At 38.9% G+C, this 25,496-nt stretch overlaps 1 protein-coding gene across 2 annotated transcripts in view; it reads left to right on the top strand.

The window, feature by feature from the left end:
- The window catches only part of DNAH6 (dynein axonemal heavy chain 6), a 224,010-nt gene that overhangs the window by 153,779 nt on the left and 44,735 nt on the right, over nucleotides 1–25,496 (top strand). For both annotated transcript variants that reach the window (XM_001380022.5, XM_016428162.2), the window contains exons 59-65: nucleotides 744–924; nucleotides 1,165–1,344; nucleotides 10,279–10,512; nucleotides 11,259–11,394; nucleotides 16,144–16,298; nucleotides 21,073–21,263; nucleotides 22,866–23,026. In XM_001380022.5, coding sequence (XP_001380059.3) covers nucleotides 744–924; nucleotides 1,165–1,344; nucleotides 10,279–10,512; nucleotides 11,259–11,394; nucleotides 16,144–16,298; nucleotides 21,073–21,263; nucleotides 22,866–23,026 — 1,238 coding nt within the window. The remainder of the gene's footprint in view (nucleotides 1–743; nucleotides 925–1,164; nucleotides 1,345–10,278; nucleotides 10,513–11,258; nucleotides 11,395–16,143; nucleotides 16,299–21,072; nucleotides 21,264–22,865; nucleotides 23,027–25,496) is intronic.

Here is a 25,496-nt window from a genome sequence, read left to right as displayed (position 1 = left end):
TTATAATATATATTATATGTATATGTATATTCTTGTATATATATTTCTATGTATATATATATAATAAAATATAATAAAAGTTTGGCTAAAAGGAGGAAGGGAGGGAAGGGAAGGGAATCAGGGACTACCTTACCTCTAACCCCACCACAGATATTAAAACCCTGAACTTTCTAAAACTATCCTAAACTAACTAATTAAAAGAGTAATTAAAGTTAGAGAGGGATTATTTGTAGGGGCAAAGACAACAGGGGGCCAAAGAAATCTCACAGCCAAGAGTCCTTCTTTGCTCCAGTCCTAGAGAGAGGCCACCAGCACCAGCAGAAATCCACTTTCTCTGTAGCATCAGCAGTAGGAACAGGAAGAAATATCAAAACAGCCAAAGGAAAGGAACCACTGGTTTTCTGGGTCCACCCCAGAAATCCCAGACAGTTATCCTCTGGTTTATCCTGACAGCAAGGGAGAAACAGCTTCTCCTTCCTGTGGAGTTCACCAACTGTCAGCAACTCCCTCAGTCTCCAGTCCCAGCCCCTGGGAGTTCCGAGTAGACTGTTGGCCATGTCATTGCCCTGTGGGTTCTCTTTGCTTCTTGCTTTTTGCAAAGCTAATCCTTTACAGCTTGCAGGGTCAGAATTTGAGTTCAACATGCAAGACCAAGCCAAAACATTCTACTAATGTTGCCTAGATGCCAGGTAAGAGCCATTGAAACAGTGGTGTTACTAAACATGGTCAAATATCTTTTCCAGTGACGTTGTGAGGCTTGAAAAACCTGAACTAGAAGAGCAAAGAGTTCAGCTCATAGTGAGAATCAATACCGACAAAAACCAACTCAAAGCCATTGAGGATAAAATCCTAAAAATGCTGTTCCAGTCCGAAGGAAACATCCTGGACAATGAAGAGCTTATCAACACCCTCCAGGACTCCAAGGTAAGAAAGGCATCTTCCTTGGGACTAGAAACAGGTCAAGTGCTTAGCACAGAGCCTAGCCCATTGAATATGCTTAAGAAATTACTTTATTCCTCAACTGACTTCAGAAGCCGGAGAAGAGACTGAAGATCAACTTTCTCTACTCTCTGATTGTTCTCCTATTGGCTTTTATTGTATTATTTTTTTTTGTATTTTGAATTTATCATATTATTATAAAATTAAATTGATTTATTTATTCAGATAACTTCAGGTGCCATTAAAACCAGACTCATCGAGGCAGAGTCCACTGAAAAGATGATTAATGCTGCTCGGGAGAAGTACCGGCCTGTGGCAACTCGGGGATCTGTCATGTATTTTGTCATTGCGAGCCTCTCAGAAATAGACCCCATGTATCAGTATTCCTTAAAGTATTTTAAGCAGGTAGGTTTTCTCTTCATTTGGTTCTCCTCTGAACCCTTTTTTTTCCAAGTTTTCCTCAAAAGACCACATGATCCACCCAAAGGTCCATGCTTGAAGGAAGTTTCTTGGGGATGGACATTTTGAACCCAGGTCCTTAAGATGGTCCATTCCATGTAAACAGCCTCTGATCTCATCATCACAATGATTTGAAGCCTGTTAAGACCTGTGGAGCCCAGAGAACAAAGAGGAGACCTAAAGGGAAGATTCTCTTCTAAGTCTTTGGTCTTCCTTTTAATGGCCAAACCAAGTTCAGGTGTATGAATTAGAGTGAGCAACAGAACCTACCTTGTCTAGAGAATTCCCACCTTGGTTGGACACTCAGTTCTATTCTTTGCCCTTTCCAATATTACCCTGCAAGAACCTTTAGAGCTATATTACGTTTACTCCATAATTTGGCTCTAACTTGTACATTCCCAATCTAAACACTCATGATTCTTTGATCCTATCATTCTTCAACTTACAATATTTTGCAGTCCTCCATCCCCATACATTCTTGTACTTTGGCCTCTCTAGTCAACTGCTTTGGAAAAACTTTGCCCCTCTTCTGAAACGTGATATATAACTTACATAAACTTGAAGTTCTTTAACTTTTGTGAGAGTAGTCTTAATTTACTATTTATACATTTTAAATACTTTTCTTTTTAAGTTTTGAGTTCCAAATTCTCTCCTTTCTTCTATCCCTACCCTATCCATGGAGAAGGCAAGAAATATATCAGTTATACATGTAGAATCATTTAAAATATATTTCCATATTAGCAATTTTTTTAGAAAGAAAAAGGCAGCTAAGTAATACAATGAACTGAGTGTCATACCTAAAGGGAGGAAGACTCATCTTTGTGAGTTCAAATCTGGCCTCAGGCACTTACTTAGCTGTGTGACCCTGGGCAAGTCACTTAACTCTACTGGCCTCAGTTTCCTCATCTGTCAAATGAGCTGGGGAAGGAAATAGCCAACCATTCTAGTAGCTTTGCCAAGAAAACCCCAAATGAGGTCATGAAGAGTCAGACACAAGTGAACAAGAACAAATAATGTTATTACCGTAATAATGAAGGGAAGTGGAGAGGATTTTTTAAAATAACATTAATAAATTAAATTAAATGAGAAAATCATACTTTGGTTTGCTCTCAGAGTTCATCTTTTCTCTCTCTAGAGGTGGGTAGTATTTTTTCATCATGGGTCGTTGGAATTGTCTTTGGGTCATTGTATTGATTAGAGTAGCCAATGCTTTCAGTTTTTTTTTAAACTTTAAACATTATTTTATTTGGTCATTTCCAAACATTATTCATTGGAAACAAAGATCATTTTCTTTTCCTACCCCCATCCCCTTCCCACAACCTCTCCCATAGCCAACGCACGATTCCACTGGGTATCACATGTGTTCTTGGTTTGAACCCATTTCCATGTTGTTGGTATTTGCATTAGAGTGTTCATTTAGAGTCTCTCCTCAGTTGTATCCTCTTCCCCGCTGGAGTCAAGCAGTTGCTTTTCAGCGGTGTTTTTACTCCCACAGTTTGTCCTCTGCTTGTGCATAGTTTTTTTTAGATCCCTGCAGATTGTTCAGAGACATTTCATTGTCCCTAATGGAGAAGTCCATCACCTTCGATTGTACCACAGTGTATCAGTCTCAATGTACAATGTTCTCCTGGTTCTGCTCCTCTCACTCTGCATCACTTCCTGGAGATTGTTCCAGTCTCCATGGAATTCCTCCACTTTATTATTCCTTTGAGCACAATAGTATTCCATCACCAACATATACCACAATTTGTTCAGCCATTCCCCAATTGAAGGGCATCCCCTCATTTTCCAATTTTTGGCCACCACAACGAGTGCAGCTATGAATATTCTTGTACAAGTCTTTTTCCTTATTATCTCTTTGGGGTACAAACCCAGCAGTGCTATGGCTGGATCAAAGTGCAGACAGTCTTTTATCACCCTTTGGGCATAGTTCCAAATTGCCCTCCAGAATCAATTCACAACTCCACCAGCAATGAATTAATGTCCTGACTTTGCCACATCCCCTCCAGCATTCATTACTTTCCATAGCTGTCATGTTAGCCAATCTGCTAGGTGTGAGGTGATACCTCAGAATTGCTTTGATTTGCATCTCTCTGATTATAATAGATTTAGAACACTTTTTCATGTGTTTATTAATAGTTTTGATTTCTTTGGCTGAGAACTGCCTGTTCATGTCCCTTGCCCATTTATCAACTGGAGAATGGCTTGATTTTTTGTACAATTGATTTAGTTCTTTGTAAATTTGAGTAATTAAACCTTTGTCAGAGGTTTTTATGAAGATTGTTTCCCAATTTGTTGCTTCCCTTCTGATTTTAGTTACATTGGTTTTATTTTGTACAGAAACTTTTTAATTTGATGTATTCCAGATTATTTATTTTGCATTTTGTGACTCTAAGTCTTGCTTGGTTTTAAAGCCTCTCCCTTCCCAAAGGTCTCACATGTATACTATTCTGTGTTCGCCTAATTTTCTTATAGTTTCCTTCTTTATGTTCAAGGCATTCACCCATTTTGAATTTATCTTGGTGTAGGGTGTGAGGTGTTGATCTAAGCCTAATCTTTCCCACACTGTCCTCCAATTTTCCCAGCAGTTTTTATGAAATAGTGGATTTTTGTCCCAAAAGCTGGAATCTTTGGGTTTGTCATATACTGTCTTGCTGAGGTCACTTACCCTGAGTCTATTCCACTGATCCTCCTTTCTGTCTCTTAGCCAGTACCAAATTGTTTTGATGACCGCTGCTTTATAATATGGTCTGAGATCTGGGACTGCAAGGCCCCTTTCCTTTGTATTTTTTTCATTATTTCCCTGGATATCCTTGATCCTTTGTTCTTCCAAATGAAATTTGTTATGGTTTTTTTCTAGATCAGGAAAAAAATTTTTTTTGGAAGTTTCATGGGTATGGCACTAAATAGATATAGATAGATAGATAGATAGATAGATAGATAGATAGATAGATAGATAGATAGATAGATGAGTTTGGGTAGCTCATCTTACCCATGAGCAATTAATGTTTTTCCAATTGTTCAAGTCTAGTTTTAGTTGTGTGGAGAGTATTTTGTAGTTGTGTTCATAAAGTTCCTGTGTTTGTCTTGGGAGATAGATTCCCAAGTATTTTATTTTCTCTAAGGTGATTTTGAATGGGATTTCTCTTTCTAGTTCTTGCTGCTGAGCTGTGTTGGAGATATATAGAAATGCTGATGCCTTATGTGGGTTTATTTTGTATCCTGCAACTTTGCTACAGTTATTGATTATTTTGATTAGCTTTTTGGTTGAATCTCTAGGATTCTTTAAGTAGACCATCATGTCATCTGCAAAGAGTGATAACTTGGTCTCCTTATTGCCAATTTTAATGCCTTCAACTTCTTTTTCTTCTCTAATTGCTACTGCTAGTGTTTCTAGTACAATGTCAAATAATAGAGGTGATAATGGGCATCCTTGTTTCACTCCTGATCTTAATGGGAATGCATCTAGTTTATCCCCATTGCAGATGATATTAGCTGATGGTTTTAGATATATACTGTTTATTATTTTTAGGAACGACCCTTCTATTCCTATGCTTTCTAGTGTTTTTAATAGGAATGGGTTTTGTATTTTATCAAAGGCTTTTTCTGCGTCTATTGAAATAATCATGTGATTTTTGTTGGTTTGCTTGTTGATGTGGTCAATTATGTGGATGGTTTTCCTAATATTGAACCAGCCCTGCATCCCTAGTATAAATCCTACTTGATCATGGTGAATGATTCTTCTGATCACTTGCTGGAGTCTTTTTGCTAGTATCCTATTTAAGATTTTTGCATCTATATTCATTAGGGAGATTGGTCTATTATTTTCTTTCTCTGTTTTTGGCCTGCCTGGCTTTGAGATCAGAACCATGTTTGTGTCATAAAAGGAATTTGGAAGAACTCCCTCTTTGCTTATTATGTCAAATAGTTTGTATAGTATTGGGGTTAGCTGTTCGTTGAATGTTTGATAGAATTCACTGGTGAATCCATCAGGCCCTGGGGATTTTTTCTTAGGAAGTTCTTTGATGGCCTGTTGGATTTCTTTTTCTGATATGGGATTATTTAAGAAATCTATTTCTTCTTCTGTTAGTCTAGGCAATTTATATTTTTGTAAATATTCATCCATATCACCTAGATTGGTATATTTATTGCCATATAGTTGGGCAAAGTAATTTTTAATGATTGCCTTAATTTCCTCTTTGTTGGAGGTGAGGTCCCCCTTTTCATCCTTGATGCTGTTAATTTGCCTTTCTTCTTTCCTTTTTTAATTAGATTGACCAGGACTTTGTCTATTTTGTCTTTTTTTTCAAAGTACCAGCTTCTAGTCTTGTTTATTAGCTCAATAGTTCTATCACTTTCGATTTTATTAATTTCCCCCTTAATTTTTAGGATCTCTAGTTTGGTTTTTGTCTGGGGGGGTTAATTTGTTTGTTCTCAAGTTTTTTGATTTGCATTTCCAATTCATTGATCTCTGCCCTCCCTAATTCGTTAATATATGCACTCATGGATATGAATTTTCCTCTAAGTACTGCTTTGGCTGCATCCCATAAGGTTTGAAAGGATGTCTTGCCATTGTCATTTTCCTCAATGAAATTATTAATTGTTTCTATGATTTCTTCTCTAACTAACTGATTTGGGGGTATCATATTATTTAATTTCCAATTAATTTTTGATTTGGCTCTCCATGTACCCTTTCCAATCAATATTTTTATTGCCTTGTGATCTGAAAAGGTTGCATTTATTATTTATGCTTTTCTGCATTTGAGTGCCATGTCTCTGTGACCTAGTGTATGATCTATTTTTTGAATGTGCCATGTGGTGCTGAGAAGAAGGTGTATTCCTTTTTGTCCCTATTTATTTTTCTCCAAATGTCTATTAACTCTAATTTTTCTAAGGTTTCATTCACCTTTTTTACCTCTTTCTTATTTATTTTTTGGTTTGATTTATCTAAATTTGATAGTGGTTGGTTCAAGTCTCCCACTAATATGGTTTTACTGTCTATTTCCTACTTCAATTCTCCTAGTTTCTCCATTAAAATGTGGATGCTATACCATTTGGTGCATACATGTTGATTAGTGATATTTCCTCATTGTCTATACTCCCTTTTAACAAAATATATTTACCTTCCCTATCCCTTTTGATCAGGTCTATTTTTGCTTTGGCTTTGTCAGATATCATGATTGCAACTCCTGCCTTCTTTCTATCAGCTGAGGCCCAAAAGGTCTTACTCCATCCTTCAATTCTAACCTTGTGAGTATCAACCCACCTCATATGTGTTTCTTGAAGACAACAAATGGTAGGGTTTTGGGTTCTAATACAATCTGCTATTTGTCTACGTTTTATGGGTGAGTTCATCCCATTCACATTCAAAGTTATGATTGTCACTTGTGGATTCCCTGGCATTTTGATATCTTCCCCTAGTTCTGACCTTTCTTCTTTAGCTATATCCTTTTAAACCAGTGATTTACTTTAAATCAGTCCCCCTAGTACCCTCCCTTGATATGCTTCCCTTTCTAGCCCCTCCCTTTTTATGTTCCCTTCCCCTCCCCCCTCTCCTTTCCTCCCTTTTTATACTCCCTCCCCCCCTCCTTGATTTTCCTTTCTTTCTTACCCTGTTGGATAAGATAAAATTCAGGATCCCACTGGATCTAGATGTTGTTCCTTCTCAGATTTTATTTCACTAAGAGTAAGGTTTAAGTAATTCCACTTCATGTTCTCTTCCTCTCCTTCTCATATGAGAGTTCTTCCCCTCCCCTTCCCATGTGTATCTTTGTATGGGAAAGATTATTCTATTTAATCCCCCCCCCCCTATTTCTTGAAGTAAATGTTAGTATTATCAACGATTACCCCCCTCCCTTTTTCTTTCTTTGCCCCCCCTTGCACCAAATCTTCTTGATGCCCCAATCTTTCCCTATGCATGCATGATTCTTCTAACTACTCTTATGATGCATACAATTTTTGAGAGTTACACAATACATTTTCCCCACATATTAATATATATAATTTGATATAAATGTAGTCCTTATAGAAGAGAGTTTGACTTAAAGAAAAAGATAAGATTTATCTCCTTTTCCCTTTCTTTCATATTTACCTTTTCATGTTTCTCTTGCTTTGTGTGATTGGATATCAAATTTTCCACTAAGTTCTGGTCTTTTCTTAGCAAATGCTTGGAAATCTTCTATTTTGTTGAATGCCCATACTTTCCCCTGGAAGTATATAGTCTGTTTTGCTGGGTAGTTGATTCTTGGTTGGAGACCCAGCTCTCTTGCCTTTCTAAATATCGTGTTCCATGCTTTGCGGTCTCTTAGTGTGTTAGCCGCTAAGTCCTGTATGATCCTTATGGGAGCCCCCCTCCCATATCTGAAGCTCCTCTTCTTGGCTTCTTTTGGATTTTCTCCTTTTCTTGGAAGCTCTTGAATTTGGCAATTACATTCCTGGGGGTTGTCTTTTGGGGATTTAGTATAGAGGGTGTTCTATGAACCCTTTCTATTTCTATTTTGCCCCCTTGCTCCAGAACATGTGGGCAATTTTCTTCTATAATCTCCTGTAGAATAGCATCAATGTTTTTGTTTATCTCTGGTGTTTTGGGGAGACCAATAATTCTGAGGTTGTCTCTTCTTCCTCTGTTTTCCAAGTCTGTGACCTTTGCAGTGAGATATTTTATGTTTTCTTCTAATTCATTAATTTTTTGGCTTTGCTTTATTGATTCTTGCTGTTTTGTAATCTTGCTGTCTTCCATTTGCTTAATTCTGGTCATTAGGGACTGGTTTTGCTTTTCAGCTTTGTCTGCCCTTCTATTAGATGCTTCTAGCTCTTTCTCCAATTGTGAAGTCTTGTCTATAAGACTGCTGATCTCTTTCTCCCATTTTTCTTTCCAAAAGGTTTCCATCTTTTGGGCATGCTCACTATCTTCCAGTTGCTTAATTTTGGTCGTTAGGGACTGGTTTTGCTTTTTACCTTTGTCGGCCCTTCTATTAGATGCTTCCAGCTCCTTCTCCAGTTGTGAAGTCTTGTCTATCAGAATGCTGATCTCTTTCTCCCATTTTTTTCCAAAATGTTTCCATCTTTTGGGTAAGCTCCAGTTTGAGATCTTCCAGAGCTTGTGGATAGTTTCCATTTTGGGAGGTATGTTCTGATTTTGTTTGGAATTCATCCTCATTCTCTTCTTTTCCTTGGGTACTCCCTCCATAAAAGTTTTCAATAGTCATTTTCCCCCCTTTCTTCTTGGAGGCTTGATTTGGGGCCATGTGAGCCATCCCTTTGGTGGTTTTATTCCACTTTCTTTTTTTGGTCTGGGGTCTGGATGATATGGGCGGGTTTTCTGTGAATTTAGGTTGCCTCAGACTAGTTCTTCCCAGCCTCCGAGGTTTCTTAGATCACGGGCCCCTGTGTTCAGCCCAACTGCCCAGGCGATCAGCTCCGCCCAGGTGCTCAGCTCCTCCCAGGTGCTCAGTGCAACCGCCCCCGAGTTCAGCTCCGCAGCCCCCTATGCTCAGCGCAGGATTCTCCTGTGAAACCACCCTGAGAGGTCGTTTCCTTGCAGTCTTTAGATCCCAAGGACCCTGGTGTGCCCCCCCCCAAGACAGAGATGCTCCTCACTCACTTGCTGTCCCAGTGAGCGCTCTGATAGCTTATTCTGGTTTGGTGGTGGGGTGGGGGGAAGGGGCGGCTCAGTTCACATTTTTGTGTGAGCTTTTCCTCCTCCTTATAGTGTGGAAATGTTCAAACCCCACTTACCTTCGTTTCTGTGGGGTACTGGAGAGTCCCTCCGTTCTTCCAAAGGTGATTTTTATGTTCTTTTGAGGTAGTCTATTTCGTTGGGTGCCGGGGAGGGGAAGCGAGTCGCGTCTAGATTGCAGCCATGTTTACCTGGAAGTCGGCTTTCACAGTTTTACAGAATTTTGCTGTTACTGTTCACAGTAGTCCCCCAGTTCTTCTTCCTTCACTTTGCATCAGTTCATACAGGCTTTATATTATTCTGAAACAATTCCCCTTGTCATTTCTCATAACACAATAATTCTCTATCACAGTCATAAGCCACAAAGTGTTCAGCCATCACTCAATAAGTATCTCCTTAATTTCCAATTTTTGGACACCCCAGAACTGTTATATTTTTGCACAATATTTTGTCCTTTTCCTTTTCCTTTGATCTTTTTGGGGATATAGACCTCATAGTGGTATTGCTGGATCAAAGGGTTTGCACAGTTTTATAGCCATTTGGTCCTAGTTCCAAATTGTTCTCCAGAGTGGTTGGACTAGTTTACTATTCTACCAACAGTTCACTAGTGTTTTCCTCCAACATTTATTGTCTCTGACAGGTGTAAGTGTTGCTTTGGAATTTTAACTTTTCTTTTAACTTTATAATTTGACCTATAACTTTTTTTTAATTAGTCTCTTTCCCATACAAGCCATGGAAACAGAGGGATGTTTATTTCTAAAACCAAAACTCACGAGTCTTCCTTTTTCGTGCCTTTCAGAGTTTTAGCTATTTTTTGCTCCACCTTTTTAGTTTAACTCAGTAGCCATTTACTAGCAAAAGACTAGGTTAAGAGCTGGGAAGAGAAGCATTTAAAAAAAGACTAGTCCCTGCCCTCAAAGAGCTTACCTTCTACTGGAGGAAACATGTCCCTCACCCTGTTCAGTGTTGCAGGCTCACCCAGCTTACAAGTGTCTGCGTCTGAATTGCAACTTGACTCTTTTTGATTCCAAGCCAAGAACTCTCTTCCCTGTGCCACCCAGCTGCACCCATCTAACCTCCCCAGTTTGCTCTGCCTTTCTAGGTCAAGTCATTGTGGGTGGTTTTTTCAACATTCGCCTAACTTTTATGATTGGAAATGGAGCTGAGGTGGGTGTCAGCAGAGGGCTCTCTCTTCCTTACAGTTATTTAACACAACCATCGAAACCTCAGAATGGAATGATGACCTGCAAGAACGTCTGGCCATACTTCTCTCCCAGACCCTCTTGACAGCTTATGTCAATGTTTCTCGAGGCCTCTTTGAGCAGCACAAACTCATCTACAGTTTCATGCTTTGTGTTGAAATCATGCGCCAGAGAGAAGAATTAACAGAAGAGGAATGGAATTTCTTCCTCCGGGGTTCCGCAGGCTTAGATAAGGTAATGCTTTCAGAGCTGGGCTGTCCATGTTGCCACCAAGGTAGTAGTTTAATGGGAGGATAGGAAAAGAGACGAAGGGCAGGTTGGTGTTCTATTGCATGAGATCAGCACCTTGGACAGAGCTACAATTGTCCACTTGGACTTAACAAGAATCCCCCAACCCCATTCTTCCAGTTTTGCCTTCTGCTACCAGGCTTTTAGAGATACAAAAAGCAAGCTATGCCACCCTGAGTAATCAAGGGGCATTTCTTTACCTGTGCCACATGCTAGGGTATGAATACAAATTGTGTCATTAACTTAACCTAGGCAAATCATTTAGCCTCTCTATGTTCTAGGCAACTCACAATTGAATAGGCTTAAATTTGACTGCCCAGAAGAACACCTTCATGAGTAGTTTAGGAGACCTGATAGCACCAGAAGAGTTTCCTCATGTTATTAATAAGAAAACAGAGATCCACATAGCTAGTGAGATGCAGAATCATCACCAGAACCCATGACTCCAGATAGCCAAGCCCAGAATTCTTGCCTCTATAACAAATTGTATCCCTCAGTTTATCCACCCACACTTCTTTCATCAGCCAGCCTTCTTTTGGGAGGGCACTGAGAGACAATCCAACAGACATTCTTCCTGCTTGACCAGCATAGTTTGCCACTTCCCTTAGACAAGGGGTTGAGTTTTACCATAGTGAGATAAAAGAGAATTTGGTGTTTGTCTTTGTAAATTATTGTTCTTTTTGCCTCTATAGGAGCGCCCTCCAAAACCTGAAGTTGCCTGGCTCCTAGATGTCATATGGTTTGCCTGTGTTGACTTAGAAGAAACCTTCCCAATCTTTGAGGGAATTACAAAGCAGTTACCCACCATTCCCATTTTAATCAAAATTGGTAATGTAATAGATTGTCAGGGCTTTCTTGGGCTCTTCCTCTATAACAACCCTGGCACCCAAGCACCTATTCATTAATTGATTACAATACTGATATTTTTTGCTGGGAAATTTCCTCATTTTTAAGTCACTGTTAGTTATTATTTGACTTTCCTCCCTTTTGAACATTGTGTTCTCTACTATATTCTTTAGCAGATAAAAAAATTCTTTCCATTTTTCCTAGCAATTATTTCTTTTAGTAATGAATATTTATTTAGATACAGTCATTTATTGGTTGCCAGGCACTAAGCTAAGTACTAGGAGATAGGAGATGCAACCCAAAAGCAAAAATGGTCTCTACAATCAAGGAGCTTACATTCTATTAAGAGGAGATTTACTTACCATCATGAAAGGATTTCCTTGAAACCAAAAATCTGACATTAGGTTGGAACTTAAAACACATGAAGTTTTCCTACAAAGAACAAAGGGCCAGCAAGATCTCATCCATTCTCACTATCTTATCATCACTAGCTTCAGCAGAACATAAGTCCTGACCCAGATAAAAAAATCCCATCATAGGCATTATATTTTTTTTTATCATAATAGACCTGGAAAGTTATTGTTGTGGTAAAGTCAGTGATGCCCAATTATTCATGACCAACAGACTTTGGAATTTTCTTGGCAGAGATATTGGAGTGGTTTGCCATTTCCTTTTCCAGCTCATTTTACAGATGATGAAACTGAGGCAAGCAAGGTTAAGTGACTTGCCCACAGTCACACAACTAGTGAGTATATGAGGCCAGATTTGAACTCAAGTCCTCCTGACTCTAAGGCTGGTACTCTATCCACTATGCCACCTAGGTACTCACTGAAAAATATTTCAAAATATCTAAGGGGACATACCAGAGGTCCAACAGGTCTAAAAGATAGATGGAGTTATATAGTCATTAACAATTCTACTATAACCTTGGTGCCTGATGATGGTAGGATTTATTACAGATTCACCACCAATCCAGATTATGCCACTCCATTTATGATTGTAATAATGTCCTGAGATTTTCCCATCTAATTCTTACATAGAATTATAAGATCATATAGTTAGAGTTAGATGGGACAGAATCATCTATTTCAAACCTCTCATTTTGCAGATGAAGAAGTTGAAGTCCATTGCAGTTAAGGGACTTGTCCAAGGTGTAAGGGTTAAATTTAATGCTTGGACAATAATTTTATGTGGTCACCAATATTCCCCTCATTGATGTTAATAATGCCTCTCTAGACTGGCATAATCTTATGTAATCCTGTTCATTATTAGGGTTCCATTTTGAGTCATCACATGACCAATTAATTGCTTTCCTTCCTTGGGCCTGATTAATGAGAGAGATAATCTTATTTTTTCCCCTCTCTGTTAAAAAGGCTTGTAGTAAGTTTTCAACATCCACCCATCCAGGGGTCATATGTGTGAAAGATATTCTCCAGTTTCTTTTATTACTACCATTGGTTCATCTTCAAAATATGGACTGTCTCGTTTGAATCTTTCAATATCCTGGGGGGAGGGGGTGAATAGTGAATAGTGCCTAAGGAAAACTACATCCCTATTCTTATTAAAGGTGGGCACTAACTTCAGGGGGTGTCATGTTTCAGCCAGATTATTTTGTATTCCTATCTGTAGGTTTGATGTTTGTATTTCAATAGAGTAGGTCAGGGGAGGAGGAGGTAAGCTGAGAGGGAGGAGTTCTGGGCAGGGAGAGACCGAGGGATATGAGGTAGGGGCAGGGGGAGGGATGGCTGGGACAGAAGGGATAGGGGGGGAATAGGTTTGGCAGGGGGAAAGGGGTTGAGGCAGGGGAAGGAGGAGCAAAGGGATAAAAGTGGTGGGTGGAGGGATGAGTTGGGCAGGGAGGAAGGAAGGTCTGGGGTAGAAGTGGGGGCAGGGGGAGGGATGAGTTGAATGGGAGGAGGGACTGGGGTAGAGGAGGGGGTGGGGGAGGTTGAGTAGGAGGAATAAGATTGTATAAGGTAGGGTGGGATGGATATTGAATCAGCTCCCAGTTTCTTCCAATGTTTTTTATAGAACTTTTTATCTCCCACAAACTTTCATTTTGAGCTTTTAATTCAACTCTGAGAGCAAACAAACAATCTTCTTGGTTCTTTTTAAGGTAGAATATGTAGAGTATCAAACCAGCTATATAGATATACTGTGAGATGTCCTCTAAACATATAAGCCATTTTAAACCAAGAAAAGCTAACATGTTTCCAACTTGGGTTATGTTGGTAAAAATGCACATTAACTGGTATTAACTTACTTAGTAAAGTCATTGTAATTTCTGCTTTTTAACAGTAGATGGCGCTATGGGCTAGGGGTTAGAGTCAGAGTGTGGTCTTTTCAAGGACTTTATAGCAGAATGCAGGCACACCCTTAATATTAACAAAGGATTCGAAGTGATTTTGAAAAGCAAATAGTAAAGTGAATTTTAAGAAAAGTGAGGGAAATTTGAGATTACTGTCACAAACTTCATGGTCTTCCAGAAATGTAAGGGTTAAATTTAATGTTTGGACAATAATTTTATGTGGTCGCCAATATTTATTATATCTTGAGTCAGAAATTTATTTGCAAATATTTACAAATAGAGAAGAAATAATAAAGAAGAGAAATGTGAGGGGGATAGCAACCTAAATGTTTGTGAGTCACCACATGACCTCCTCCAAGATAGAAGCTAGTCTCTTAAGAAACTAGGAAAATAGTTAGCTTTTTACTCACCCAACAAAGTAGTCCAAGAGTCAGAGTCTAGGTTGAAACCAAGCTGCAAACCCATGATCCAAGCCACAGTCTCCAGCAAGCTCCCTCTAACACTCTCCCCAGTCATAAGACTATCTCCAGAAGACAATCTCTTCAGACTATTCTCTCAAAGATAATCTGCTCTGAGGGAGTTTGGGCTTGCTTTTATGGTGATTTCTTGTCTCCTCCCATCTTCATAGGGGCCAATCACAGCTTCTAAGTTTTCTAGCACTGCCTGGAGGTTCACAGTTTCCTGATTGAACAGTTTCTAAGGGTGTGAATTCTTACAAGAATTCACAAGTTTCTGACTGATTGAATTTAAAAAGGGGTGGAGCTCTTCCAAGTATCTTGTTGGCTTCTCACATAGCACTAAGTAGAGTGTGAATTCACTAAGTGGTTTTCGAGCTCCTCCACCTGGTTCAAACTTGTTTTGATTCAATCCAAAGGTAGACAAAGGAGAGTTAATCCTGTCTTCATAATCTAGTGAGGTACTAAAGTTAATGTTAACTCAGGATAGACAATAGAGTAAAGAATTCTCTTTCACAAAGAACACATGGAAGTGGCAGATCCAAGATTTTAGTCAGATACTATGATTGACTACAACTTCAGTGCTTGCACTGTATCTTACTTGAATGATTTGAAATTGCTCTCAGCTCTGCAAAAACAAACAAACAAAAAAAACATGGAAGTTGGGAGCAGATAAGAGACTCGGTGAATTAAGAGCCAGACCTAGAGATGGGAAGTCCTGGGTTCAAATATGGCTTCAGATATGTGACCCTTGGCAAGTCATTTAACCCCCATTGCCTAGCCCTTGCCACCCTTCTACCTTGGAACCAATATACAGCATTGATTCCAAGACAGAAGGTAAGGGCTTAAAAAATCCACATAGACTTTTCTGAAAGAATGGACCTAACATCAAGCATCTTTCTAACTGTATCTGATAGAGGCCCAGATTCATAGCTTATCTTTGTAATGGACCTGCTAAAAGTCCTTAAGTTTATGATCTTCTTCCCCCTAAGCCAAATGACAAAAGAGATAACAATAGGATTTTGCCCTTAGAACTACCCAGCTTTAGCCATATCCTGCCTTGTTCCAAATCTCCACAATAACTCCTGGATATCTTTTACCATGGCACCCCCTCTTGGTCTATCACTTTCACCCTCTCCCCACCAGAAAATCTGACTCAACCCCCTGGAATCATCAGTATTGGTCTTATCTTGGTCATAGCACTTTCTGAACATCTCCAAAGATGAAACTCTATGTGTAAACCCTCCTCCCTCCTTACATCTTTCCTTTATATGTTGACTTCTCTCTTTAGCATATCAGCTCCTTGAGGGCAAGGACTGTATAGCATATTTCTAATTGATATCTTCAGGAATTAGAACAGTTCCTGGCACATAATAAATGCTTTATCTAATTCATACATCAGTCATTTCCTACCATCCTCAACAGGACTGGGTATTCCATCAGCCAGTGGCAGAATTCATAAAATACCATGCAGATCATTTGGCTTTGGGGAGCTTCTTGTTACAAGCTTTTGATGAATACAGTCTTTTTCTGTGCCTGGTGAATGAATATAAGAATAAACAGAGGATGACATTAGGTTAATGTGGAACTGAGGTCATGGTGCTAGTTGAAGACTAGGGAAAGTCAAAGAAATCAATAAAGAATGAAGAATTCTTTTATTCAACCAGTAAAGCAAGATTGCTTGACAGAGTACAACTATCCTACCCAGACCAGCCACTATATTGCCAGAAATCACACTCCCTTGATATCTATGTATATACCATGCTTTCTTTTTAATTTCCTTTATTCCCATGTCTCATATCCCCCTTCCTAAAGTATATGACCCATGATAGAAAGAAGAATGTTTATTAATCTCTACATCTCCCAAAGTAATTAGCACTTAGTAGGAACTTAGTAAATGATTAATTGAACTGTAATAGTTTATCCATTGAAAACTCATTTTAATCCTTCTTTGAATTGTATTTTCAGGAAACTTTGAAACCTATATTAACCCATTGTGCTTGGAGGACTATCTTGAAGCAGCTGAAACACAAGAAGAGCCTCCAAAGTCCCAAGACCACTGGAATGAAAAATTAACCATGTTTCAAAGATTAATTCTTATTAAAGCCTTTAAAGAAGAAAAGGTAGAATTTTGTTTCTCTTTTTAGAAACTAAGGGAATATTTTTATCATCCCCTTTCATACAACTTCTGATTCACAGATTAGTTTAGTCTAGTGTGTGGTTTCAATAGTAACCATGGGTCAGCTGCACCTAATTCTGAATTCCATGTAGCAACAGAATCAGCACTCCACAGGTCTGAATGGTCAGATTATTTATATGAGTGATTTCAAGATTGTTCATAAGGACTGTCCCAGGGGCAAGAATGCCAATGTGCAGTGACTGAGAGCTCTCCAAGGTAGCAGCAGAGGTGTATAAGTGCATAGTACAATTTGTCTGTAATCAAGAGGATAATGTAGGCAAATCAAAATAGTTGGAAAAGACTTGAAGTCTTTTCCAGATCAGAGATCCAGAAACATATCAGAGAATCAAAGATTTAGAGTTGTAACTTACCTTAGAAATCATCTACAAGTGTCATACTTGCCCCTTGGAGCCAATTGCTGCTGGCAAAATTACCCAATACTGCCTGAACCAGATTAAAGTGTAACTAGGAGATGTTTAACAATAAATTAAAGTACAATATAGCATAGATAATGTTAATTTCTGAGTTCCTAAATCAATATGTGGACAGCAAGGTGTGGTACAGTGGGTAGAGATATGACCTGGACTCAGGAAGACCTGAGTTCAAATCCATCCTCAGATACTTACTAGCTTAGGCAAGTCACTTATCTCTGTTTGCCTTAGTTTCCTTTTCTGTAAAATGATCTGGAGAAGGAAATGTCAAACCACTCCAGTGTCTCTGCCAAGAAAACCCCAAATGGTGTAATGGAGAGTTGGACATGATTGTGAAGACCAAACCATATCATAGCAACAAATAAATATGTGACCCACAGGGATCCATTTCTATTTGGATTTGGCACATACTTATCTAGACTAACCTCCTCATTTAAAACACTCTCTCCCCCTCATAGGTTTAAGTAACACACATGGCAAATGACAAAAAGTTTTGACATAATGTCTCAGAATAGAAAGGACTGTAGGGAAATTATGGAATTCAGGAGCAATGAGGAGAAGAAGAACCTTGTGAAGGCAATTATCAGGACAAGAGTAGCTCAGAGTCTGGGAGACGTGTTGCCTGTTACTATTGTTGAATCTTTTTTGGAGTTATGTCCAACTCTTATTGACTTTCTTTTGGGGAGTTTCTTGGCAGAGATCCTGGAATGGTCTACCATTTCCTTCTCTAGCTCATTTTACATATGTAGAAACTGAGGCAAACAGGGCAAGTGACTTGGCCAGAGTGACACATCTAGGAAGTGTCTGAGGTCAGATTTGAACTCACGAAGTTCAGTCTTCTTGACTCCAAGCTCTGCACTCTATCTAATGCACCACCTAGCCACCCCAGTTATTGCCAGTTACATATACATTATGAAAACTAAAAATTTGAAAACAAGATTTAAGGTGGACTTGCCTTAGCTCCACCTGAAGTTTTTCATTTTCACCTGCCTCTCATTTTCATTTGGATAGGACATTTAAAGGATCAGAGAGTCAGGGAGAAAATTGATGGGAGCCTGCTCTTGGTAGTTTAATTTAAAAATCCCCCCAAATTATTTTGAAAGTATAGTGATGAGAATATAGAAGTGAAAGGAAAAAGCATCTTTCTAACCCTAAGTGAGACAGAGGCTTGTTCCTGGTATTCAAGGAAAAGTTGGTGCAAAGATATGTTAAAAGACTGTAGGGAGTGTGTGGAGAGCTTAGGGAGGACTGAAACTGAGCCATTTGCAGCCCTGCTTATCCATCTTTCACCCAGCTCTGATCTGTGGCTCCAAAAAGGTATAGCATGTACAACAGTCATACTCAAGCTGTCTCAGCATCAGTTAAACCAAGTTGAGAGTAACTGACAGTCCTCAAACTCATTGGTGAGGCAAGGGGATGCCTACTCCAAGTATGTGAAGACCTCCCCAGAAGAATAATTTGTTCCAACAGCCATAAAGATGGCTCAAGGAAGCACTGTGAAGCTCTTCAAGCTTTATCAGATCATTGAAGAGGATAAAGTCATCCACTCCATCCCGAAACATCACCAGTCACCCTGACTTTTATCTTGACCCTGGGTAAGAAGACTATTTCATTGAATAGTATGGAAGAGAGAATGAAGCTGATGACTGTGTAACTCTGCCTCACTTAGATCTAATTCATGGACAAACTGAGTCATCACCTGTGATGCCATTGGTTCTCTTCTTAACCAGAATCAATAACAAATGCTTGTAGACCCTACTTACCTGGATCTCCTTTGGGTGTTTCAGAAGAGTTTGTCCATGGAAGCAAACATTCTCCTGAAGAGAAAAGTCATATATAGCCAAGACTCTGGGAGCTAACAAGTGCCACCCCTTATGGTGAAAAGGCAGCTGTGGATTTTTTCTCTCAATCTCATGATGAAATATATGTGAAGATCAGAATGAATTTAAAAAAAATCAAAACTGAAATCTCTGTGCTTTCAGCTACAAGAATGATAGAGCCTCTTCTTCCCCTAATGAGGATGAAAGAGCACCTCAGATTTAAATGAGGATGAAAGAGCACTCAATCTTGAATTCCAGAAGCTAGTAAAAGAGAAGAGCCCCATAAGTAAATAAATAAATGCTCAGTGCAACAACACCTACCAGGAATCTAGAAGAACAAGTCCAGCAGAATACTGCTAGAAGACAAAGCATGCCCCATTGAATGGGAACAACATTGCAATACAAGAAGATGTAGTGGATCTAGCAGCCTTAGAAGTTTGAAACAAAGTTTGGAGACCAAGAGTGTGCCTCACTATATGTAATCATTGGAGCTAGCATTTAACAGAGCACTTTACATGGACTCTCCCATTTGATGCCCATAATAATTTTGTGAAGAAAGTGCTATGATTACCCCTACTTTGTAAATGAGGAAACTGAGGCAGGCAGTGACTTGCCCTGAGTCACACAACTACTAAGTGTCTGATGTTAGGATTCAAATTTAGATTTCTGTGACTACAGGCTTATTCATTACTCTCCCACTCAACTACCTATATAAGTGTTCCTCTCATTTATGTGCCACAGATTCCTAATGTGTATGTCCCTCCACTCATGTTAGCTTAGTATATAAGCCTTTCCCACTGGGGGCTTATGTACTTTGGGAGACTGTGCTATTTTTTCACTATGCTATTGCATGAGATGAATTTGCTTTGAGCTAATATTCTTCCTTGGCCTTCCTCTGTGAAGCAATATGGTCCCCAAGAAGTGGAGCCTCTTTGGCCCTTTCGTTTACTCCTTTCCATCTGTGCAGAGTAGACTCTCTAACCTTGGGAGTTTCAAAAGTCAAGGAATGATATTATGGAAATCTAAGAGTCGGAATCCAAGCTGAGTTTTGTAACCAGAATAATTTCAATGCTCCAAGAAACAACAATAAAGGACTCCAGTCTATGGAAGTGTTTATCTGGAAGTGACTCCAGCAGGACTAGTGCTATTTAGAAGTGAGCAAAGTTATGACATCCATATCACCCCCAATAGACAAAGGTGATAAAGGGTGGATTTTGCCCAAAAATATTTGGGCAAATGTTTCTCCATTTCCTCTTAATGTATCTGCGAAATAAATATCCCCTTGTAAAAACTGATTAATGTTAAGTGAGTAAATGGAACTGGAGTGCTAGTCACTGCTGGCCTCCCCAAAATGGGAGAATAGTTAGAGGGGCACTTGAGCCAGTGGCAGAGGAAAAAGATACCTTCAACCTCTCAGGATACTCTAGAGCCTGAAGATATCACCTGCCTAGTCCTGAAAGAGGAGGACCAGGACATGTCTTGTGACTCCAGTTTGAAACAGTCCATCAGGAAATCAACAAGCATTTATTAGGGGTCTACTATGTGTTAGGCACCAGAAATACAAGGAGGAACACAAAACAGTGTCTGCCCTTAAGAGACTGATCATAGAGACACGGGAAATGCGTACATAGAAGGTTGGGCTCCAGCAGAGAAAGAGAGAGGATGCTTGGACAGGTAGAGATGCAGAGAAGGCACCAGTAATTGGAGGGAGGGGCAAATGGCCAATCAAAAAGGACTTCATGGAGAAGGGGGTGCTTAAACTAGACATTTAAGGAGAGCAGAGATGCTAAAAGGGGAAAGTAAGATGAGCATTTATGGCAAGTATGCATAGTAGGAAGCCAGTGTAAAGAAAGGCATGCATGGTGGTGGGAATGTCATATGTGGTTGGAAATCAACTCAGTAAACAACATTTCTCTATAAGTGTTTTTTTTAAACACCCTCCATCTTAGAATCAATACTGTGTATTGGTTCCAAGGCAGAAGACTGGTAAGGGCTAGGCAATGGGGATTAAGTGACTTGTCCAGGGAAGTGTCTGAGGCCAGATTTGAGTCCAGGACTTCCCATTTCTAAGCCTGGCTCTGAAGCCACTGAGCTACCCTCAATAAGGGTTTTAGAAGGAAGGAAACAGAGCTTGCAAGCAGCAAGTTGGGGACATACCTAAGGATTTGTTATCAGTGTCGTTAATCAGACAAATTACCCTACAAGCTTAGAAGGGTGCTATTCCATCATTATCTGGACAATTTCTTTTGTCTTTCCGTTTCCAGAGTGACCAGTGCTTTCTTTAGTTGCCACATCTGTTGGCTTATTCTCCATCCTCCTCCTTCTTGGCCAAGTAGCAAATGACACTTGACCACCCTCTCCCTCAAGGAATGAAATGCTTTGAGATGCTAGAGAGAACATTTAAATGTCAAATTAGAAAACTTCTGGCAATTGATCTCATTCAAAATCTGCCTTTTCAATTTTCCAGGTGGTTTTTGCTATTACAGAATTTGTGATAGAAAATCTGGGGAAACAATTTATAGAAAACCCACCAGTTGACCTCGCTACTCTCTATCAAGATATGTCCAACTCTACTCCTTTGGTATTCATCTTGAGCACAGGCTCTGATCCAATGGGAGCCTTTCAGAGATTTGCAAGAGAAAGTGGATACTCAGAAAGGTAAGAGTGCTAGGAAAAGGAGGAGGTGACTAATGGAGCTTGCTAACTTTCACACCGCACTTTAAAGTGTGAAAGATGCTCTACAAATGCAACAACTCTGTGGGGGTAGGTGCTATCCATTTTACAGATGAGGAAACTGAGCCTCAGCAATTTGCACAGTTACTAAGTTTATAAGGCAAAATTTGAACTCGAGTCTTCCTGACTGTAAGCTTAGCTTGATATTATATCATCTAGTGATTTTCATTGCATTTAATATAAATTAAAATTCTAAATGCCTACTGGTTCAGCTTTCCTCTATATGTGTGTGCTTGAGAGAAATGCAAAGAGAAAAAGACTCAGAGAGAGAGAGAGAGAGCAACAGAAGAAAGGAGAGAAAGGACAAAGGGGAAAGACAGAAAGACAGAAAGTCTTATGCTATGAAATCCCTAAATAAATGCAAGAAATGAATTCTAGTTAAGTTTCCTGTAAAATGCATTTTTAAATCATTTTTCCTAATAAAATCAGAGCTATGTGCCATTGGGAAATTTTTTCTCCTAATCATAAGAAGAGAATGGGCTAAAAGAGGTGGGGGTTTTTTAAACACTAGATTAAAATGAATGTCTTTCAAAATATATATATGAAAATTTATTTGTCCTGTTAAAGTATGAACTAGTTAGCCCAATGCATAGATCAGATTACTGAGTCTGGTGTCAGGAAGACCTGAGTTCAAATCCTGCCTCAGTCATTCACTTTGACTGGAAAAGTCACTTGCATGCTTTATTCCTCAGTTTTCTCATTTGTAAATTTGTAAAATTGAGGGAGGAAAATCCCTACACTCTATGATCCTAAAAGGAGTAGTAAGGGTAAGGAATAGTAAAAGAAATAGCATCAGAGCCAAGAAGCCCTGAATTCAAGTCCTAATTCTGACACATAGTGACTATGACCCTGGGCAAGTCATTTACCTTCTTGGTGCTCCAGGCAGTTTTCTAGGATAAGTTGAAGAGAAGATGTCCATCTGCCCTAGTGAAGGGAGCTTCCTCACCCAGAAGTTCTTATGCAAATGAAATCTCTATCAAAATAACACTAGATGATAAGAAACAATGACCATAACTTCTAATTTCATGGTATTTGAAATGATCAAATGGACCTTACTAAACTTTTTAAGAAATCATTATCAAATTGTAATGAGCCATAAGTACCTCCAAATTATTTTACTACCAAAGGAAAAAAAATGGGTTTCTATACATTCCCTAGTTTCCTCTCCCTATTTCTATCCTAATAGAAATTCACCACACTTCTATTTCTATTAATGGAGAGGTTTCTACCTGACATTCAAAACAATATTTATGAAGGTATATAGTCTACCTAAGATCTTAGCATTTTACTATTATTATTTTATTACTATTACTATTTTATTTATTATATAATATTAATATTATATTAAACAATATAGTAATAATGTATAATATTAGATATTAATATATAGAGTAATAACATGTAATTATTATACATTTATTAATAACATTGTTTATTACATAATAATTTACAATATACTAATATATTATTATACCATTATTCTTTGCAATTAAAAATTGATTCGAAGAGCTCTTCTGTTTATTTCAGAGTGCAATCAATTTCACTGGGACAAGGCCAAGGACCTATTGCTGAAAAGATGATTAAGGATGCTTTGAAAACAGGAAATTGGGTATTTCTTCAAAATTGTCACCTTGCAGTATCGTGGATGTTGCCTATGGAAGAGCTTATTAAAAGTTTTACAGAACCAAGTATGTTAATTATTTGTTGCTCCTTTCCATATAAATTCAGAACAAAATCCCCATTCGCATAATACTAACAATGAAAAACATTTGAATAGATTTTTTTCTTCACATACAGAGGGTTGTAGCTATTTTTTTTTAATTCTTTTGATTTCTAATAGTTTTTGCTGACCTATAAAATGTGCCAAGATCTACCAACAAGAAGGGGCAGCATCCCCCTTTATCTCAGCCAGGTGATATCAATGACCAGCTCCCAACAAAAGACTCTGGGCTAGTGTGCTAGAATTTGTTCTGGCCTCAGAGTCCTCTATCTGTTCTCACAGAGCTCAAGGCAGAAGGTTGTCTCAGTTTTCATGGTTCTGCCTCTTATAAGGCCAGATCCTGAGAGCACCTTGGCCACTAATGAGGTATTATAGAGTACTTTTAAGATCTGCTTCTTCAGTCCAGGAAAATGCTCCCAATGACCTACTTGGGATTTGATCCTATCCAAACAAAAAGCTCTAGACTTGAAGTAAGGAGCTCTCTCCAAAGCAGAGAGAGATTTAAAAATTCTTAAATTTAAAGAGATAATTAGAGTCATCTATTATTTTACCAGAGTTAGACCTTAAGCCCAGGTCATCTCTTTTTACTACATCACACTGGATATTATTCAGTGGCACCCAATCATATTTTAAGAAATTCATTTTTCTTGAGGAATAGCTAGGAAAACTGAGGCTTAAGCCCCACCTCTGTAAGATAGTGGCTTTGGAACCTCAAGTCTTTTAATGTGGTGGTGCTCTAGGTAACTCTAAAACTGTAGGGAAGGACTTTCAGGGAAGATGTCAACCTGAATGGGTAGAGGAAGTTTCCTCACCTGGAAGCTCCCTATATTGCTGAAATCAGAGATCTAGTGCCTCTCCTAAATTCATTTTTAAACCTTTACCTTGGATCTTAGAATCAATATTGTATATTGGTTCAAAGGCAAAAAAGCAGTAAGGAATAGACAACAAAGTTTAGGTGACTTGCCCAAGGTCACATAGCTAGGAAGTGTCTGAGGCCACATTTGAATCCAGCTCCTTTCAAAGTTCTCAATCCATTGAGCCAACTAGCTGCCTCCCCAACTCCAAAATTCATTTTTATGGCAGTGAGTCAGAAAGTATAAAAAGTCCTACAATTTGCTTGCAGCAAATGTTGAATGACACCAAACTTTGCTGGACATAAAGCATGTCCTGTGCTCCCAGAAGTTGGGGTGCAGAACCAGAACAGGACCCCTGAGGCAAAGTTTCAGTCACTCCTTTGCTTGTCACTGTCCAGAAATGGCTTTGACCATTCAGGGATGGTTTCATTCTTTGTTCTTGTATCCACAGTGCCTGGCACATAGATACTCAATTTATTGACTAGACCACAAAGAACTTGGCCTTTCACAAAATAAATGCCAATATGTTACAAGAGATGTAGCACATCAGGAAGGAGTTGGTATTTGAGGATTCTAATCCTGCTGCTAATTTCTTATAATAAAATAATAATAATAAATAATATTATATTTATATTATTTACTATATTATATATAATAAATAATATAATAAAATAATAATAAAACTACTTGTACTCTCTAAGCTGCCATTTTCTATTTGTAAAATGAAAAAATTGGACCAACTAGCTTCTAAAGTCCCATTTAGCCTGGAGCTGAGATGCCATAATCTCATGACACTACACCCATAATGCTCTGATCTCATTGACATGGATGCTCCCTCCAGTGGGGCAGACACCAGCCCATCCACAGCTTAATCATTCTGAACATCTCTTGTCCTTGTCCTCACACAAATACTTCAGAGAGAATATGTCCAATATGATGCCACCTTCCTTTAAGTCTTGTAACATTTCTTGGACTCCAGTGCAGCACTCTGGCTATTGGTCTGTTAACCATCACTCCTTTCCCCATCATCCATTTCCTGGATAACAGAAAGTGCACTTGTTAAAGAAATACTAAAAGCATCTCTGATTATGTCCCCCGTTGCATGCCACGCCACAAGCAGCACTCGCCTACCTTACAGTGGCTGGTCCCAGTTCTGCTGAAAAGTGGCTAGGGAATAATTCCTAAAACTAGGAATTGTTTCAACCCCAGGTGGGATGCAGGAAAATTCCAGTCAACATCAGCAAGAGTAGGCAGGCACTTTATTTCAATAACTATTTATTCTATTTCTACCATAAGCATGAAATGTCCCTACATTCCCTCTGAGTCCTAAAATGCAATGGAACTCATTTCTCAGCATGGCATTTGCCATTATTTTATATATTGGGGTTGTGCAAGGGTAGTATGATGTTTGTCATTATAAGTGAAGATTTGCAGGGCTAACACATTAGAAGCTATTTCCTTCCTCCACATCTCTAGGAATAAAATGTAGATGGCTACACCCAGTGAATAATGATGCCTGGCACAAATAACTAGACTTGTCATGAGTGGAAATAATTGAATCTTCTATTATGAGACATGCTCCTG

The sequence above is a fragment of the Monodelphis domestica genome, chromosome 1 (assembly GCF_027887165.1).
Source record: "Monodelphis domestica isolate mMonDom1 chromosome 1, mMonDom1.pri, whole genome shotgun sequence".
Classification (NCBI taxonomy): domain Eukaryota; kingdom Metazoa; phylum Chordata; class Mammalia; order Didelphimorphia; family Didelphidae; genus Monodelphis; species Monodelphis domestica.
The sequence above is the reverse complement of the archived record's forward strand: the minus strand, read 5'-3'. Positions and strand labels throughout refer to the sequence as shown.